Source organism: Phacochoerus africanus, chromosome 1 (assembly GCF_016906955.1).
Source record: "Phacochoerus africanus isolate WHEZ1 chromosome 1, ROS_Pafr_v1, whole genome shotgun sequence".
Taxonomy (NCBI): Eukaryota; Metazoa; Chordata; class Mammalia; order Artiodactyla; family Suidae; genus Phacochoerus; species Phacochoerus africanus.
In genome coordinates, this window is record NC_062544.1 from 115,224,897 (window position 1) to 115,244,007 (window position 19,111).

The 19,111-nt window shown below is 54.6% G+C and overlaps 1 protein-coding gene across 6 annotated transcripts; it reads right to left on the minus strand.

Annotated features, from left to right (window-relative positions):
- Positions 1-1,363: 1,363 nt before the first annotated feature.
- ITIH4 (inter-alpha-trypsin inhibitor heavy chain 4) lies at positions 1,364-19,071 on the minus strand. 6 transcript variants are annotated; one of them, XM_047776666.1, is made up of 25 exons: positions 18,378-19,071; positions 16,651-16,769; positions 15,303-15,463; positions 12,691-12,795; positions 12,385-12,547; positions 12,145-12,255; positions 11,527-11,655; positions 10,752-10,868; positions 10,326-10,494; positions 10,108-10,233; positions 9,744-9,925; positions 9,467-9,652; positions 7,783-7,922; positions 7,394-7,548; positions 7,068-7,094; positions 6,729-6,782; positions 6,521-6,574; positions 6,154-6,282; positions 5,608-5,658; positions 5,373-5,399; positions 5,170-5,286; positions 3,903-4,077; positions 2,270-2,424; positions 2,052-2,148; positions 1,364-1,613 (listed from the first exon to the last, which is right to left on the minus strand). In XM_047776666.1, the coding sequence occupies exons 2-25, from the start codon at positions 16,738-16,740 to the stop codon at positions 1,544-1,546; spliced, it is 2,790 nt and encodes a 929-aa protein (XP_047632622.1). In that variant the 5' UTR covers positions 16,741-16,769; positions 18,378-19,071; the 3' UTR covers positions 1,364-1,543. The 6 variants fall into 6 exon arrangements, with proteins under 6 accessions (XP_047632622.1, XP_047632614.1, XP_047632604.1 ...); XM_047776658.1 differs by having other exon boundaries at positions 16,651-16,774; XM_047776648.1 differs by having other exon boundaries at positions 16,651-16,774; positions 17,550-19,071.
- Positions 19,072-19,111: the final 40 nt, after the last annotated feature.

The window sequence follows — 19,111 nt, forward strand, 5'->3', positions numbered from 1 at the left end:
AGCTGGCCCCATAGCAAGTCCAGCAGGGCCCTGGAGGCAGATCCCTTGTCCTGCTGAGCTCTTGTCTGAGTCCCTCTGAGTGACCTTCACAGAGGGACTCAGCCTGAGACCCCTGCCTGCCACCCAGCCTTGATGCAGAGGCAGCAGTGCAGGAAAGTGTGTTCCGGTGTCATTGGTAAACCTGCTCCCCTCTAGCCTTCTAGAAAGACTCACTCAGCAAATGCCGTGTAGCTCAAGAACTGAGCAAAGAATGTCTTCCCTGATCTGATTTCTTCCCTCTAGGCAAGCAAATGAACTCATTTTCAGGAAGCTTCCCTTGCTGTCAGGAAGCTCAGAGCAAAGCTTTTTTGCTGCTTCAGCTTCCTTGATCCTGGTGTCTCTGATTTAACTCTCTTCCTTGGGTCTTCTCTCGTATTTTCATTCTCATAGGTTTTGGTTTTATTCTTCTGACACTCTTTTATTTGTAGGCCAAAGACTTGTGTCATTTTTGAAGAGGTAGGGGGAATAATTATAAATGTTTTTAAAGGATGCTTCGCCTGTGTAGGAACTGGGTGGAATCTGTGGGGTGCCTAACCCTGGGGCAGGGACAGCAGAGGAGATCAATAGCCCAGGCTCCTGGGAGCACACCTTTGCTTCCCTCCTGGGACTAAGGCCTCACTTCTGTCTCCTTTGTCTTCCACTGCCAGCTTCTTTGCAAGGGCTGTTCCACAGCACAGGAGTGAAAATCAAATTGTGTCTTGCAAATCACATTGCAAAAAGCTTGCTGAGAATGTTGGGGAGATGGCCTATAACAAATTTCTACCTGGTTGCTCTTTCTTTTTCTTTCTTTCTTTTTTTTAGGGCTGTACCTGCAGCATATGGAAGTTTCCAGGCTAGGGGTCAAATTGGAGCTGCAGCTCCCAGCCACAGCCACAGCCAAAGCAACTCAGGATCTGAGCAGCATCTGTGACCCACACCAAGCTCAGAGCAACGCTGGATCCTTAACCTACTGAGTGAGGCCAGTGATCCAACCTGCATTCTCATGAATACTAGTCAGATTCATTTCTGCTGCACCACAGCTGGAACTCTTTTTTTTTTTTTTTTCCTATTGAGTCAAAACTGATTTTCATGGGCCTTGTCACACCGTAAAGCAGAATAAACCCTGCTCCCAGCAAATGTTCTCCTGCCCTAGGTCCCCAGCAAGAACAACATTTTAACTGGGTACTTTAATCTCTCTAAGTCTGTTTCCCTCCCTGTAAAAGGAAGGGATTGGACTGAAAGCTCTCCATGGGCCTTACTGGCCACAGGCCTTTGAGGACTGATGGTGCAAGATTCTAATGTTACACGACACTCTGTGTAGGCAATTCTGAGACCCTTGGATTTGGCCAGATGGAACCAGAGATGCCCACTCCCTGGGCTCACATCACCTCTCTTTATTTTAATGAGTGAAAATACATCTCCCCATGATGTTCCAGGTCCCACAGGCTGACCTGTGGTTACAGTGTGGCAGCCATCTGCGAAAAGGGGGCAGCATGGGGGGCGGGTGTAACTCCTCCCATCAGAACTACAGCACCACAGTCCAGCAGGAAATCTCTTTTCCCGGGGATCCCTCTTGGTAATCCAGCTTGAGCTCTCTGAAATAGACAGAGAGACAGAAAGGTGGTCAGCACATCTTAGGTGTGGTGGGAAGAAAGGGACATAGTTGGGGATAGGAATGTGGAGAGTGGAAGGTTTTGGGGCTCCTTAGAGGTCCCTCCAGCATAGGCTAACAAGGCCTGGCCACCTAAGGGGACCCAGCTGATGTGGTCTCCAGGGTCCAGAGCTCTGAGAATTCAGGGGGGGAGTTTTCTATTGTCCCCAACTGGCCCTAGCGATTCCTGGGCTGGTGTGTTTTCTGTGGGTCTGAGTTGACCATCCTTGTGGGGTCTCTGAGAGCTGGGTCAGAACTGTCTAAGGCAACAATTTGTCACCTTCTTTACTTCCCAGGCAAGGGACAGAGGAGTAGGGATCCCAGAACCTGGCTCCCTGCCCCCACCCCTGGCTGGGCTCAGTGGCTTGTTGTGCTCAGTCACCTGGTGGCAGAGTGGTCATGTCCCTGGACTGTCACTGTTCGCTTGCTGTCATCTGCTGCTGCTGGGGGCCCCCAGACCACGTCCTGGTAAAACTGGCCTGGGATGCAAATGGCGGGTCAGCAAGGAATACAGACAGAGGGAGGCTGGGCGATATACAGCCTGTTCACAGGCAGAGGTGGCTTCTGAGGATGCCCTGAGCCCCAGTCTGGGCTGCATACCAAAGGTCCCACTGATCTGGCTGGAGAAGTGGTCAGTGTCCCGCAGAAGGAGTCGGAGCCCCTTCCCAGGGCCATCCCAGGACAGCAGGCCGATGGTCACTCTGTTTGGGCTGCTGAGCAGCAGAAGTCCCGCCTTGTCCATGGTTATCTTGAGGCTGTAGGGAAACCCTCATCCTGAGCAGGAATGGAGGCATGGAGATGCCTGCAGGGGTCCTGGTCCTAGTGTGGCCTTCCGTGGATATCCCTTAAATCTGGGCCTCGTGGAGTTCCCACTGTGGCAGAGCAGGCTGAGGATCCAGCATTGTCTCTGCAGCAGTGAGGGTTTGATCCCCAGCCTAGTGCTGTGGGTTAAGCATATGGCATTGCTGCAGCTGTGGCATAGGTTACAGCTGTGGCTTAGATTCGATCCCTGGCCCAGGAACTTCCATATGCCATGGCCAAAAAAATAAAATAAAAATAAAAATGAATAAATTAAAAAAAAAAATCTGGGCTTCAGTTTTCTCAGTCAACTGGGACCAGTGTTAACTTACTGTTACCTGGTTATCCCATCACTATTTATAAAGTAAAATAATGGTTCCTCTCCTTCTGGTTTTCTCAGATTTTGTTTCTCATGAATTAGATTTATATGACTTAAGAGTTCTTGGATACATTTCCTCTGTCTCTTTGGTTTTCATGGCTAGTGCCACTTTTTTCTGATTAATCGTGTGTTTTAAAGCCAAAAAGGGCAAGTCCTTCTCATTCTATGCCCTCCTTTTTTACTTAAAACAATCCTTGAAACGCTTACTGGTTTGGTTTTCTTAGGAATATTAGACACTTTTAAGTATGCTGTATAAAGCCCTGCTGTTACACTGAGGTCATTTTCAATGGAACCGCCCTAAACATACACTACTTGTTGGCACAGTTTGATGTAAGTCAGGTCCATTTCTCTTTACATGTATTTTCAGTGGGTCGTGAACGCATGGGGACTTTCCATCACCATGACTGACAGGAATGCCTTATTCCGTTTCCTAGTGTGCTTGTCCAAGGCACAGAAATGCTAGTGATCTTTGTGTATCTATCAGAGAACAGGAAAGTTTAAGATCTTTTATGAAACTGGGAGCTTTTCGGGTGAGCCCTCAGGTTCACCAGGGGCGCACTCACATATCAAGTGGAAACCAGTTTCTGCGGAGGGGCTGGGTGAGAGGGAGCAGACAGGGCTCTCTGCGTGGGCTAGGGGCTTGGAGGGCATTGCTCCTAGAGGGTACACTGTCTATGGGCAAAGTGCTCCCTGACCACATTCTCTCATTGGACTGTCCCCTCTATCCTCTGACTCAGGGCTGGGATTATCCCTAGTTAGGTGCAACAGGGGCTAAGCATCCTGCCTAGGGTCATTTAGGATTAGCAGCAGAGCAGCCCTAAACCGCACAGTCCCCTGCATAGGATAGTGGCCTGGGTTAGGGGTGAGGGCAGCCATGTCCCCAGGACAACCCCTTGGCACCCTCCAGAGCAGGAGGGATCTGCATCTCTGCCCCGCCTGTGGGTACGGCCCACTGCAGAGGACTAGTGCACAGCCACCCTCTCCCCAGGCCTGTGGCGTCCTGGCACCAGCTAATACGGTGTGAGGGTCATGATCGGCCCCCAGCCTGTGGCTTACCCGGGCATCACTGAGTAGAGTGTTTCCTTCCACTTGTACGCAGAGCTTTGGCGGTTCCGAATCACTACTATGTGCTCCAGGGATGCACGAACCTGCAGTGGCGGGTGCTTGAAGGTCACTTCAATCCATGAGAAGCGGGCCTTCTCCCTCTCATAGTGGCCAGTCACTTCAACCCCTGAGGGAGTCGGGAGCAGAGAGGTCAAAGCTGTGGCCCCAATTAGACACCAGCTTGAACACCAGCCTGAATGTTGTCGCCTGGCAACATCCCCCAGAGCTGCTCTTCATCCCTGGCCTCCTCTCACACTGTGGGCCTGCCTCCCACTCTTTCCACTCATCCTGTGGTTCCCTATGGCTTTGGAGGGGGCCTGAGTCCTTGGGGACTGTCACCTTCCGATAAGCCCTCTGGGGAGGGAGGGCTCATGTGAAGTCAGTAATTGTGGATAAAACCCCTTGTGCATGTCGGGCCCCGCACTGGGTGCCTTGGCCAAGAGTGAGATGGAAGATCGGTGGTCCTCAGCCTTGGGGGGCAAACAGACTCTGGCTTGGCATGACAAAGCGGGAGACAGCGTGGGTCTGGGGGGAGTGAGGGGCTGTAGATGTGGGTTGACTTGGAGTGGATCTGCAGGTGTGGTGAGAGAATCCTGAGTGCTGTGTGTCCCCATGTCTAACCTGCCAGCTCAACCCAACCAGGAAGACTCTTCTGGGGACTAGGGGGCAGGTCTGGCCAGCACACCGACCTCCTCCCACCATCCGTCTCCTTCACACCCTCTACCGACCCACTGGCCTCCCTCAGGGCTCTGTGCTTCTGCCTACCCCTTCCTGGGCCTCGTGGACCTCCCCAGGTCTGCCAAGGCCCAGTCACCCCCATATGACCATGTGTGGCCTCCTCTGACCCTCAGACAGCTCATCTCCTCTGGGCTCATCTCCATGGCTCTCTGGTCACTGAATACAGGCTACTGTGCTGCTATGTGCCCCTGTCTGTCTCCCCACCCCTGAAGTATGGCAGTGCCGGGGGGCAAGCCCATATTTGATCCTCCTGTGGTTCAGGCCACCCAGGCCTGTGTATGTGGTGCCCAGGGAAAGGTCTGGGAGCAGATGTATGTGTGCAAGTGTTGGTGCTCAGGGGTGTGGACATGCCACCATCTGGGATGAAGTTTGCCTATAAGTCTCTGCGAGCGAGTGTCCCACGGTTGTCTCTGGGGTGGGAAGCTGGGGGTGCATGGCGTCCAGGTCTCTCTGGATGGATGACTGAGTGTGCCCCTCTCACCTTGGCCAGGGTCTGAGAGCAGCTTCACTGGGCCCTGGGAGTGCTTGAGGTCCACACAGAGCTGGTCCACGCTCTGCCCAGGCAGTGGCAAGATGACGGAAGGAGCCTGGATGCGGGCTGGGACAACAGGGATTGTTCTGGGGGCAGGAAGAGTAGGCTGGGGGCGAGGACTGCGAGGGGGGCTGAGGGGGGCTGGCACTTACCAGGGGGTGGAGCTGTCGTGGCTCCTTCTGAAAGAAAGAAAAAGTCTGAGTTTGGGCAGCCATTTCCGGGGAGTCAGGGAATGTGGAGGAATGGACTAGCCGATGGGTGGAGCGGGGCTCCCTCTCCATCGAGAAACTCATGTGATAGGTTTGTACAGCTCCCTGGGCTCTTTCCTCCCAGGGTCTTCCTGCTACAGGGCCAGAATCTACCACAGGGGCTCTGGTCTGGCGGTACCTATGATTCTTGAATCCATGTCATGTGACGTTTCATCAGGAACTGGATTAGCTGGCATTAGTGCAGGAATAGCCAGAAACAAAAGGGAGAAGGCAGTCAGGACTCAAAGCAATTGGCATGCTCTCCAGCCATCACTGCCACCAGCTACCTACCAAGTTGCAACCCAACCCTTGCTACACCAACATCCAATCTAGGTAAGCCTTTGCAAAGAGATTTTTCAACCAGAAGAGCATGGTCTTAGGGAAAACACTTAGGGAGGGTCCAGCCTGGTTCCATGGTTTGAAGAACAGAAACAGCTGGAGGGACTATCTTGGCTTTGGGAATGGAGGAAGGTTTCCCTTTCTAGCACGCTCCATCCTGAGCCAGCCTCCAGAGTGTAACAAATCCAATTCAGTGAAAATAAAGGACACATTACTTAACATCATGCCTGACAGCAGCTCTCCCTGCTCTGTGCCTAGCCCTGTACTTGGTATTTATCTTCTCCAACTCTAAGGGCGGGTTCATCCTGAGGAAACAAGGCCCTCAGGGGGTCAGAAAGTGGCTTACCGAATAGCACCTCTGGCAACACTGGGTCCAAGGTTATACGGGAAAACGGATGAGAAAAACGAGTAGGCTGAAGAGGTCCGGGGGGTCCTAATCTCGGTGGGAGGTAGGAGATTTTCTCAAAACCTTGGGCTTTGGAGAAGGTGACACACGCAATCTTCCCTCAAACAGTGTCATGGGTCCCCAAAGCCAGGGCCCTGGGATCCACCCCAGGAGAGCAACGTGGAGAAGGTGGATGGTTCCCCTCCCCACACCCATTACTCTGGGAGAAATTTAAGCCTGGAGCGACAGGCCCCTCTTCAACTCCTCCCTGCTGGAGTAGTGGCTTTCCTCCCGACCCCACTCCCAGTTCTAGTGCCCCTCAAACTACCTTGTCCTTTCCAGCCTCTTCTGTGAGAAAAAACAGGGTCTACACTGCTGCCTCCTATTCAGATACAATCGGATTTGAGGCCCAGCTCCGCCACCAGCCAGGCAAGCCAAGTAAGTCACTCCCCCCATGGCCAGGGCAGAGCCCAGTCTGTGGCCAGGGTCAAGGTTCTGTAAGTATCCCCTCCCTCCACCCTCTCCTCTTTTGCTACCTGTTAGTCTGGATGTTCTGTCTCCCACAGAATGAAATTGAAAGGAAGAGTGACCTGGAAATCAGAGAGATCTGAGTTTGCTTCTTGGTGGCACCTTTCTGGAGCCCCCAGGGGAATGGGGGCTGTGTCCTTCATGCCCAGGACAGGGTCTGAGTGGCAGCCAATATGTGGATGAACAGGCAATTAAATGCACCAGTGTGCTTGGGCAGGGGACACCCCTTCCTGAACAGGACTGAGCTGAAGAGGCCCTGGCCAGTGACCTCACAGTGACTGTACTATAGGCCCTGTGTCTGCCAGTAGTCACCCTAAGGCCAGCCTTAGGGGGTATTAGGCCCTTACCTGAGTGGGTGTTCCCCTGTCGGTTTCCTGGATAAAACAAAAAGAGAGGAAAAGGGGAGAGATATGCTTGTCAAGGTGGTTTTGATAAATGTGAAGCACTTCTACTTAAATCTTGCTTCCTTCCAACCCCAGCATTACACAGATGCAGTGAACTTGGGGCAGGGGGAAGGGGGCAGGAGACTTGGCCTCACTTAATTTCATCAATGAAATGGGATGTCTCTCTTGGGGCTCCTGGGCTTCTGTGGGTGGCAGGGGTGGGGTCTTGGTCGAGATGTTGAGGAGGGGCTGGGGAGAAGGCTGGGTCAAAACTCTGCTACCACACCCACCATTTTCCACGGGCTTCTCAGCAACCTGAGACTGTTCTTGGCCTTCAGGTTTGGTGATCACCATAGACGTGAGAGGGGTGACAAAGCTGTAGTTGAGTGACAAGCTCAGGGCTCGGGCTTCAAGGGCCTTCTTCTCAGCATCTGATGCAGAGACTCTGCAGGTGGAGGACACCAGTGGCTCAGCAGGTCCCTGGGTGCCCAGGCAGAGTCTCCCTCCCTTGCAGACCCTTCCAGGCGGGGAGTTGGGGGCTCCCACTGGGAGTCTGGAGCTCAGACACGATACCACCACCCCCTGTCTCCATGCCTAGGAGATGCCTGTGCCAGCTGTGGGGAAGTGCCCAGGCTGCGTGTGGCCGCCCCAGTGGGCCCTCAAGGTTGTGTGCACCCACGTTTGCGCCAACAGTTGCTGGATGGTCAGGTATGCCCAGAGTCTCTCCATGAAGCTGTGGAAGATGTACTTGGGGCTCAGGAACTCTGCCTCCTGCTCTGCTACCCTGGACTCCATTACGAAGGTGACATTCTCCATGTGCTGGAACAAAGGGCCCAGCCAGGGCAGGAGCGGTGAGGGTGTGACATCTGTACCTGGCCTGGCACTGCCCAACACTTACCTGGTTGGAGCAGCACCGGCTGCAAATGACCATGTTTCCTTGGGTAGAGAGGAGGGTAGGGAGGGTGTTCAGGGGTGCGAGGGACTCAGTCACAGAGCCTCCAAGGATGAGAAGGAGGTTAGAGATAAAAGGCAGCAAACTCTCCCAGGTGCAACACAGCATGCACAGAACCAGGAGCTGCCTGAATATTGCCCTCTCTACACACAGAGCTATTTGAGAGTTTTTCTTAAATGAACTTAAAATAGACTAACACTCTTGGCCTTGCTCCAAGTAATAACATTGTGAAATCTTAGGTCCGGGTTTCGAGTTATTTTTTAAGAACACATTAAAATAAATCCACATCGACTAAAACAAAGACATGTTTGTTTGTGAAGTGCCCCAAGCACCTGAGGTTCACACTTTGGGAACCCCTGGCCTCCGAGATAACATCAGCAGCTAACCCACATGGGCTGTTCACACTGGGCGAGAACTTAATCCCCACTGCAGTCTTCCAAGGTGGGTATGTGACTTTTTCATTTGTATACAGCAGGAAACTGAGGCACAGGGAAGTTAAGTGCCTTGCCCAAGGTCTCACCTCTGGCACGTGGCAGAGCTGGATTTGAAGCCTGGCAGGGGCAGGCTGGCCACAAGGCATGCCCTGACCAGCATAACACTTGGCTTCTTCTCCTGAGATGAGGTCCTGGGCGCCCCTGTGCCCTTTTGCCTCCCCCACCTGCTATTCTCCTTATACAGGCTACCTGCTTGCCACGCAAACCCGGAACATTCCTCCATCCCTCCGCAATGCAGCCTCTGCCACCCCTTTCTCCTCCTTCAGTCTCAGTGGAGCCTCCTCTGGGAAGACCTCTCCATCTCCAGGCTAGGCTGGGGCTCCCAGTGCTGCTCCCCTGAGTCCCTGGGATTATTCTCAGGGACTTCTCAGCCTGTAGCTCCTTGTTTGTGTGATGATTTACCCATGCTGTCTCTCCCCTGAGGGCAGTGTCCCCAGCACCTAGAGAAGCGCTCTGCTTCTCTTTGGCAATGAGAGGGCCTCCTGTGGTACCGGGGCAGGGAAGGCCGGGCAGGGTGCTGCGTGGTGAGCTGGGCTCTTGATGGAGCTGCAGGGGGTGCCCAGGGCAAACTGCCTGCTCCGCCTGGAGGTCAGACTGCTCATTTGTGAGATGGGAGCAGTCCTCTGCCCAGCTAGTGTGAGGACAGGAGGGGATGCTAAGCACCTGGTGCCCTTGGGAAGAGCAGCAGCACTGACTGACCGCTCAGAGCCCTGGAGCTTTCAGAAAATCACATCAGCTCATCCAGTCTCCACCGAGAGCCATCACAGGGACGCGTGTGATGCTTGAGTGGCAAAGCACACTCTATAACTTGCTCTAGGTCCTCTGACTGGAGACTGGCAGGGCTGGGGTCTGAACCCAGCCCCTCTGACTGCTTGTCCCAGCTGCCTTTCCCCTCCACAATGACTGGCCCCACCTACCAGTTGCCCCCTGACTTTGGCAGAGAGCACATCGGGGCTCTGGTCCCGGAGCTTCCCGGCCACAACCAACTCAGAGCCTTTGAAGAACAGCCGGAAGTTGTCCTGCGTGACTGCCTCCACGGCATTGCTTGGGTACTCAAAGGCCACCAACTTCAGCAGTGGGTTGGCCACCTCCTGGTAGAAGTCCTGCAGGGTGGGAGGGTGGGGTCATGCAGGCCAGATGGGGATATGCCCACCTGTCTGTGCCATCTCTCACCCAGCAGGGGTATGCAGGCACCTCGAGCTGCAGGGCAGAGTCGGAGTCCTCATAGATGCGCCGGGCCAGACCGCCATTCTCCAGTGCCATCTTCTCCAGGAAGGCGTAGCTGACGTCAAATCCGAAGCCCAGGCAGAAGAGGCTGTGCTGGCCGTCTATGGCTTCCCGAACGTTCTTCTGGATCTTCGAGGGGTTGGTCTCCCCTGCACCCGGCAGTTTGGGAAGGGGGTAAGAAAACAGTGATTTGCTCAATGGTTACTTCTGGAATCTCAGAGCTAGAGGGGCCTCAGAGACCCTTCTCCCGCCCCCAGGTCCCAAAGCAAGCCAGGCGGAGCCAAGCTGCTCCCTCTGGGCACATGCCCTGGAGCTGCTGGCAGTGCCTCACCCACAGTGGGGTCGCCATCAGTGAGGAGGATGATGAGGGTAACGCTCCTCGCGGGCAGCAGCTCCTCCCGGTTGGCTCTTTCCAGCAGCTGCACGGCCATCAGCATCGCATCATTTATATTGGTCCCTGATGGGCACATGGTCTCAGGGTGGCTTCCAGCTGGGTGCCCCAGGCTGGGCTAAGTGCCCTGGAAGCCCAGACCACGCAGGGCAGCTTACCTCCCTGGGCATGGATTCTGGCAGCATAGCTCTTGGCTTCCTCCACGTTCTCAGCTGAGGCTGGCAACAGCCCCTGCTTCCACTGGGTGGCTTCCCCACTAAAGCTGACAAGGTTGAACTGGTCGCGGGAGCCGAGGTCACCCAGGATCTTAATTAGGGCTTCCCGGGTCTGGTCAGGGGAAGGGGACAGAAGGTGGGTGTTTCAGTGGGGACTCCCTGGGGGCTCATGTGCCCTTGGGCTGCGCCCCTGGATTCACATCTGGAGTGGGGACACTGTGAATGCTCTAGAGGCAGGACCTGCCCCATACTCTGACCAACCTTGATCCCTGGGAGCCCTCTACCTAGGAAGATGGGAGGAGAGCAGGTCTGCCTGCTGGACCAGAGCCTGCCAGCTTTCAGGACCCTGCCCTGGCCCACAGAACCCACCTGCTGGATTTTCCTGCCCCTCATGGAGCCGCTCGTGTCAATGACAAAGATCACGTTCTTGGGTATTGCAGACAGACCCTCCGGGGCAAAGTAATGCACAAAGTAGCCATTCTCGATCTGTGACCAGGGTGAGACATACCCAGGCATGAGAACTGCAGCCCTGCCCCGCCCCCAGCCAGGAGGCTCACTCCCAATCCTGGGGTGCCTATGCTCTCTTCATTCCACCCCTTCCATGCCTGTCTAACCTCCCTAAATCCTTGCCAAATTTCAGAGCTCAGTCCAGCCCCTCCCTTGCAGAAGGCTTCTTTGCTAGAGCATGGCCTATCAGAACACTATCCCTATTTTATCTAGTATTTGAGGCAGCTTTTACTCAAAGGTTCAGACATAATAAACCTGAGGGCCATCAAAAGAGTGAAGCTCCAAAAATAAGGTCCATCAAAAGAGTAAAGTGGAGGCACAACAAAGCAAGAAACTTGTGTGGAAAAAGCTATTATAATTGAGCATAAAACTGAACTATGCATCTCCTGGCAGTCAAGGCAACAAGGAAAACCCTGCATGGTAGCTCTTCAGCACAGACGAATTTTTTTTTGCCTCTGAAAGGGAACTGTTTCTGGGACAACAGAACTATACTGCCTGTTTTCTGTCTGTGCTATCCCTAGTGCACGCTGATAATTAGGGGTGGCTATTTTGTCGTTTCTTCTACAATACTGAGGCTCAGGCCCTTGAGGGGAGATAGACTTTTTGGTGGCCCAGCTCTTGCCTGGAGCCCACGCACCTGAATGGAACCCCCAGTGACTGTCCGGTTCACATCATAGCGGACGATGAAGTTGCCATCCAGGACCGTTTCCTGCTGCTCTGGGGACTTCTGCTGCTGGGAGAGTGTCGGCTTGAATCGGATGTGAGCCTAGAAAAATAAATGAGCTGAAGTTAGGAGACGCAGCGAGGCCATGACAATGCCACCACTCCTCCCCATCTGAAGAGAGAATTCCAGGAGGCAGCCTCGGGTCAAATTCCAGGGACTTTCTTTTAGCAATTGGACAGACTGCCTCAATTTCGGGGTAGTGGGGGAGTGAATCCCCTGCTCCCAGATCTGTGCAAGTAGAGGCCAGGCTTAGGATGTGTGCAGTCCAGCCAGCTCCTCCTTCCTAACTGGTTCTGGGACTTTCATAATAGTCTTTGCTCCCAATCACAGGGTTCAAACCAGCACCCAATATCCTTCCCTAGGCCTTGCCCTTCCCACCTGCCAAATGACAGCATGGACACAGGAATCTCCCACGTCCCTCCAGCTCAGAGATTCTGCCCAAGGGTCCCACGCTAGGGAATCCCAGGCCCACAGAGATAGCCTGAAGACAGGCCCCTTGGAACCCTTACCCACAGACCATAGCAGGCCCACCTTAGTCTTGTTCTGTGATATGGTGAGGGCCTCTGCCAGTTCATTGGTCATAAAGGTGCTCTCTGTCTCCAGAAAGCTGATGCCCTGAGGCTCGAAGATGTGAATGTCCATCTAGAGGGAAGAAGTAGGTCACTGGGAGCTGGGGCTGGCCCTCACAGGAGGCAGAGGGGGAAGTAGGGGCCACCCTCAGCAGAGCGGGGTCACCTAGGAGGCCTGCTAAGAGGAGGTGGCACCAGGTACCTGCAGGTGCTTGACCAGCTGCTGGGGCTGGATTTTCAACAGCAGCTCATACACTCCCAGATGCCGTGCCAGAAGCTCCTCATACACCAGCTCAAAGGTGACCTTGGCAGCAGGAGCCACGCTGACTGCCACCTGGAACTGCTCTGTCTTTCTCCCAGTGGCCCTGGGGGAGGAGGGCATCAGGTCTGCCCCTCAGACCAGGGGGGTTATGGCCACTGGAGGCAGGAACAAAGCTAAAGGGCTGAAGGCAAGGGACAGTGTCTACCCGACCCCAAGGGGTTCCCCCCCCCACCCCCCTGGGCTCACTTGACAAGGCCAGCACTCTCTCCCCTGGCCACGGCTGCGCTGTACTGTTCCTGGGCTGCAGCCTTCTCCTTGATGTTACCTGGGTAGGTCACACCATCGATGATCCTGGGATATGAGGGAGGAAGTTGCTGAGAGCCTGGCAGGGGAGACCCCCTGTAATCCCATCTCCTCCAGGACTTCGTGTGCTTTTTTAAATTTTTCAATCTTATTGGTGTATAGCTGACTTACAATGTTGTATTAGTTTCAGGTGTACAGCAAGGTGAATTAGTTGTATGTATAAATACATTCATTCTTTTTTCCCCATAAAGGTGTTTTGTTTGTTTTGCCATTTCAGGGCTGCATCTGCAGCACATGAAGGTTCCCAGGTGAGGGGCTGAATCAGAGCTGTAGCTGCCAGCCCACACCACAGCCACAGCAATGCCAGATTCAAGCCACATCTGCGACCTACACCCACAGCTAACAGCAATGCTGGATCCTTAACCCACTGAGTGAGGCCAGGGATCAAACCTGTATGCTCATGGATACTAGTCAGGTTTGTTAACCACTGAGCCATGACGGAAACTCCCCATACAGGTAGTTATTAAAACTCTTGAGTAGATTCTGTGGCATGTGGAAGTTCCCAGGCCAGGGATCAAACCCATGCCACATCAGTGATGCAAGCCGGCAGTGACAATGCCAGATCCTTAACATGCTACATCATGAGAGAACTCCACTTTGTGTGCCTATTGACACAGTGACTCCTAACTTTACCTGAGCCCACCCATTTATTCTGCAGCTACTGTGGATAAGACTCTGGGTGGGGCCCTCGTGCAGATGGGGGCTCTGCAGGCCTCCATCTATCCTGGGACATGCACTGTGTCAGTAAACAGGACTTTTACTGAACAACCAGGACCAAGACTGCAGAGAAAGCAGGGCTGAGCTAGGCCCCAGCCTCTCTTCTCCCTTCCTGTCTGGTCCCACCTTCCAACTGCCCCTTTCATGCCACAGACTGTGCCCAGACTGGCCAGCCGGCAGCGAGAGCTTTGAGACCCATTTCCCACAGCTCTGGGTCCAGCTGTGCAGGGCAGGCTGAGGAGGGAAGAGATACTGGCTCCCAAGCCAGTGGAGACATGGGCTCAAAGGCTCTGCCCCCCTCCTCTGCAGCTTCCCCTTTTCCCCACCAACACTGGTCAGGCCACTCTGGAGAGAAGTTGGCTTCTGGAAAAGGAGGTTTGGACAACTTGGTCCCTTGGGGTGAGGACATAATCCTGGTGGCCATTTTGGGGGAGACTGAGAGAGAACTGCCTGAGCTGTTCTTCTGGAAGGAAAATGAATCCCCCAGAAGCTCCTCATGGGGTGAGTAGGGACATGGAGGCAAACATAAGCCTGCTCCACCCGGGACTGCTGTGAAAGGGTGAGAGTGTACAGGGGTGGCTGGGAGAGGGCAGCCAGGGCGTTAGGATCAAATGTCCCTCCTCCCCACCTTCCTGGTCACAATTTAACTCTGGACTAGGGATGGAGCTGGTGCTGGGCCATAGGGCTCCTCCTCCTAAATGCCCAGTTGGGGTCCCCTGCCCCCTGCTTCCCTTTCATGCAGCAATAGGAGCGGGGCTCAGAAAGGAGTGCAAGTCCTGGGCCCTCAGATGTGACAGGATAGAAGCTTGCCAGTCGTGGCACCTACATGGGAGGCAGGGGGCAGCCTGCAAAGCCCATGCTGAAAGTTGGGCAGTGTAGACCTGGCTCCAGGGTTAGGAAAAGCAGGGCTGTTTGGGGGTGGGGTGGGTAGAGAGATAAGAAAGAGCCAACCACAGGGACCTTGCCCCCACCACAGGTTTCCAAAAGTCTCAGGGTGTGCTGGGGCCTCCTCCTGAAACACTTGCTCTCTGCCTCATCACCCATCACCCTCCCTGAGTTTCTGACATCAGCCTTTCTCAACCACAGCCTCTCCTGTGGGGCCAGGGACAGACAGAGTTCTCTTGCATTTAGCAAATATTGCAAAACTGAGTTGGGAAGGGGGTGGGAGGACAGTAGAGGACATGGTGAGTATCACAGGGTCCAGGCAAACTCCGGAGAACTCCCAATGCAGCCTCTGACCCAGAACAGACCCACCTCAGTGGTATCCCAGTTGAGGGTGGAGGACCAGTCTGCCATAGAACTTCTGTGACAAGCAGGTGGTCCCTCTCTCCTTGAGGCAGTGCTTCGTTGCAGGACAGCTGAAGGGCTAGGAAATGTTCTGTATTCTGAGCTGGAATCTGCCTTTTGGTGACTCCCTCCTACCTAGTCTTGGCCTCAGGAGGCCCCAAGTCTGTACTTCTCAAAGGTGAAGACACAAAGATGCCATGATTCTCCACCTGCCACCCAAGCAGCCTGAGGGATAATGGATGGATGAAGGGAAGGAGAGATGGATGGCAGGAGGGATGCAGCAGGGGCGGGGTGGGGGCATCTCTGACAATGCAAGACGTTCCTGGCTTAAGCCTGTGGTCTCTGTATTGCCTACAGGTGGGGCACATACACCTCAGGCATAGACTCTGGCACACCTCACATCAGAAGAAGGGACTCTCTTCCTGATGGGGCACAGGGGCCACGGCATCACAGGGGAGAGGGGCCAAGGAGGAGGGCAGGAGGGCACCTACATGGAGAAGTTGGTGATGAAAGCTTTCTTGGGCAGCTCCATCTGGAAGGTGGCCTCCTGCACAGCACTGCCCTTGTTGACCACTCGGCTGGTAACGACTGTGTGGGCAAATCGGGACGAGACCTTGGAGTCCACGGTGAGACTGTAGATGTTGATGTCATTCTGGACCAGTGAAGGAGGAATGGTTTGATTGTTCCAACTGCTCTTCAAGAGTGGGTCTCATCCTTAGTCCCAGACCAAGCCCTGGCCCCCAACCTAGCCACTGATCAGGTCTCAGGCCAAATCCCATGAAGTATTTCAAATGTGAACCTTGGTCTCAAATCAGAGGCAGCCATGTGCTTCCTTCCCCACCTGACAGGGCCACGGGGCAAGGGCCCATCTGTCTTGTTCAGTGGGGGCCTTTGTGCCCTTTGGAAAACAAGCAGGTAAGGGGTGGGGAGTGGAGCCTGAGCACCAGTGTATCTGGGAGGGACTCACTTATCCCTGGAGCAGAGGTGAGCAGCAGAGGGCCCTGCCTGATCAAGGAGCTTCCATGCCATCTTAGCTTTGCCCAGTGAAAATGCTCTGAAGGACAGCCAGCCTCCCCCCAGGAACCTGCAGGAGCTGGGAGAATTGGAGATAAGTAGGGTCCATCTCTAGGGCTGGGCATCTTCTACACTGCCTCCATTCCCCCCACAGCCACAGGGCCTCCCTGTTGTTCTGTCCCTCCCCACAAGGCACTCCCCAGGCCTGTGTGCTTCACCTGAGGTCTGCGGTCTCCAAGGAAGAGCAAGTGCACATAGGCAGAGTCTACACAGCTCCTGCCTGGCTGCATACAGCAAGCTTGTGCTTAGCACCGAGGTGCGTGGTGGCCCACTGGCTTGTTGACATGTGAGTATCTGCTCTGTGCCAGGCGCTGTACTCAGCACTTTACAGCACTAGAAGGTCCACCTTTGCCACAAACCTTGGACCAGATCTATGATCAACTTGTTCTCAATGAGGAAATGGAAGCAGAGAAAGCATCAATAACTTCCATGAGGTCACACAGCCAGAGAGCTAAGAGAGAAGCCTGAGGCCCATTTTTATCCACCTCTCCCCTCCAGGGCAACTCGCTAGACTGCACCTCCTGCCCTTGAACTGGAAATAAAGGATCACCGCTTCAAGTAAATGCAGGACTCTTCATAGTGAGAGTCCTAAGAATGCTGCCTGGCGGATGGGCAGCATCACTTCTCTGTACACACACAATGACTTGTGCTCATTTGCACTTACACACTTGCACACACTGAGGCTCTCCTCCCCTTCACCCACACACAAGCTGGCCCCACTCACACTCGGGTGCACACACAGAGGCGCCTATGGACGCCCTCTACCTTGTGGGCCGTGGTGCTCTGAAGGACAGCCAGCAGCAAGGGCAGGACCAGCAGAAGGCCATAGGCACCAGTAGGGGAGAGGGTCTTCATTTTGGCTCCTCTGCCTGTCAGGCTGGCTTCTGAACTTAAGAAGAAGCGTGGAATGAATTAGTAACTTGCCTGCTGCCCCGCCCCTATGGGGGCAGGTTCTGGGAAATTGGGATCTGCACGCCAAAAACCCCAGTGGCTCAGATAAGCAGGCAAACTATGAACATCCTGTGGACCTTGACTGGGGACAGGAACATGTACTGAGGAGGGGCAGGCTTCAGGTGGCAGTGGGTATTGGCGCCCCACCTGAAAGGTCCAGAACCTTCTCAGGCCACTACCACCCCTCATACCAGTCATTCCACTAAGCCTCCCAGGGCTGGGGGACACGCAGTGAACTGGCCATCTCTCTTTAAGCCCAGAATGGGTGAAGCAGAGGGATAGCCAGGCAGAGGAGGGCCAGAGGGTGGCTTCCAGGAGGCAGGGGCCAGAGGCCAGGTCAGAGTGACTGGGCAGTGGGGCCCTAAAGGCACCCAGCAGTCCTTGGAGTGCCCGAGTGGGGCCACGCTCTGCTGGGGCCAAAGCAGGATGGCTATGCCTTACTTCTGGAGCGAGAGGGGCTGAGCCAAAGGGCCTCCCTTCTCTCTGTTGGGGCCCCACTATTCTAGCCAGGACTCTTTGTGCAACTCCAGCAAGGCCTCCTAAACATGTGGTTCGCAATACAAAGTGAAAGCCATAAAGAGGCCCACACTTTGCGGCCCCGAGGTCTCACTCGATCCAAGGAATTTCCTGAAATGGAAGCACAGAACAGAAAGCACAGAGCTCTTGAAAGGGGTGACTTGGGGGTGGGGGGTATATATGTTTAGGCGGCCTACGTGGAGGTCAGTCACGCCAAGGGAGTCCGTGAGTCACAGCTTGAGAATGGGTAGAAGGCCGATCCATGCCAAGGTGGTGCCGCTGTTGTGAGCCCAGACCCACGAGAGGGTGGCTAGAGGGTCTGGGGTAGGACTACCAATGACTTTTTTCAGTTTTCCTTTAATAAAGTTGAAAGGCTGCTTTCCTAACAAATAATAAAGTGAATAAATATTAGGGGTTCTGGACACAGCTAGTGCTTATGTCCTTGTGGCTTTGAAAGCTTGGCTCCTGAGTCCATGGCCAAAGATGGGATAAAGATGCTTCAGCAAAGTGGCCAGGTGCCAAATCCTGGGTCAGGGAAGAGGGCTCAGTGGCACTAGGGGAGCTAGGGGAGGGCGCCATCTTCAGGGCCTACTCGGGGTCTTGGGGCAGTGACTTTACTTGCAAGGGCCAGGAAGGGGGCTTCCCTTCTAGCCCTGCCTCGGTCAATGCCAGCAGCACACGCCTCTAGGGAAGGGCATCATAGACCTCAGAGCTGTGTCTGTGGTTGCAAGTGAACATTCCCCTTCCTTAGCATGACGACAGCCAAAAGCCTCATCTCGGTGAGCACCTGTACTGCCTGCCCTTTGGCTCTGGATATGACTGGGATTAAATGGGAAGACGTACTCCTACAGCAATCTGGGGAAAGAGCCGCCCCCAACCCTGAGGAGCCTAGTGAGCAGGCCTGGGCCCTGTCCCCACAGGTCTGCTCCCTTGGGGCAGAGAGCACAGGCCTGGCCTGAAAATAGCTAAATAAGGAGACCGGGCTGGCCAAGAACGTGGGAAAGCCTCCATGCAGCCCGTCCCACCTGCCCAGGGGACTGGCGGGACGTCACTGCAGGCATCGGCCCCTAGCCAGTCACTGCCACTCCAGCCCTGGACCGTCCATGGTCTTGCTGTCCCAGCCAGGCAGGCCTCTGCAGTCCCCTGAATCTGACAGCTCCACACAGAGACACTGAGGCATGAAGTGGAAAGAATCTTGAAGCGCCGGGGAGAACCTGGTGTTCATGTGGCTCACACAGAGCTGTGGGAGTGGCAAGGGGGGGCCTTGCCCCCAGTTTGGGAGTGGTGATGGTAGCTCAGGAAGCGACTGCCACTGGCCAGAGAGGTGCCTCGACCTGGCTTTGTCTTTGAAGTGGGGGCAAGCTGGCAGGGAGGTGATATAAACAAGGGGAGGGGGCTTTGAGGATCCTGAGCCTGGGGGTCCCTGGAGGCACCTCAATGGTTTCTGTGGAAGACAGGGGTGGGGGGAATGTGAGCCCCAGACCCCGCCTGCTTCACTCTGAGCAGTGTGACTACGGCCCGTTTTACATAATAGTCTCTCCTGTCACATACAAGGGTTAATGAGGCTCAAAAAGGGAGGGGAGATGATCTGAGGCTACACAGGTCAGCACCAGGGCTCCATGTCCAAAGCTCTTTCTTGTGTGTGGCAGTGGCCCTAAGAGCACGTGCATTCCTCTGAGACCCTTCCAAAAGTTTTGAACAGTTCAGAACATGCCTCATAGCCACCTGCCCTTCCCTCCCCTGCATTTAGTGACCAGGG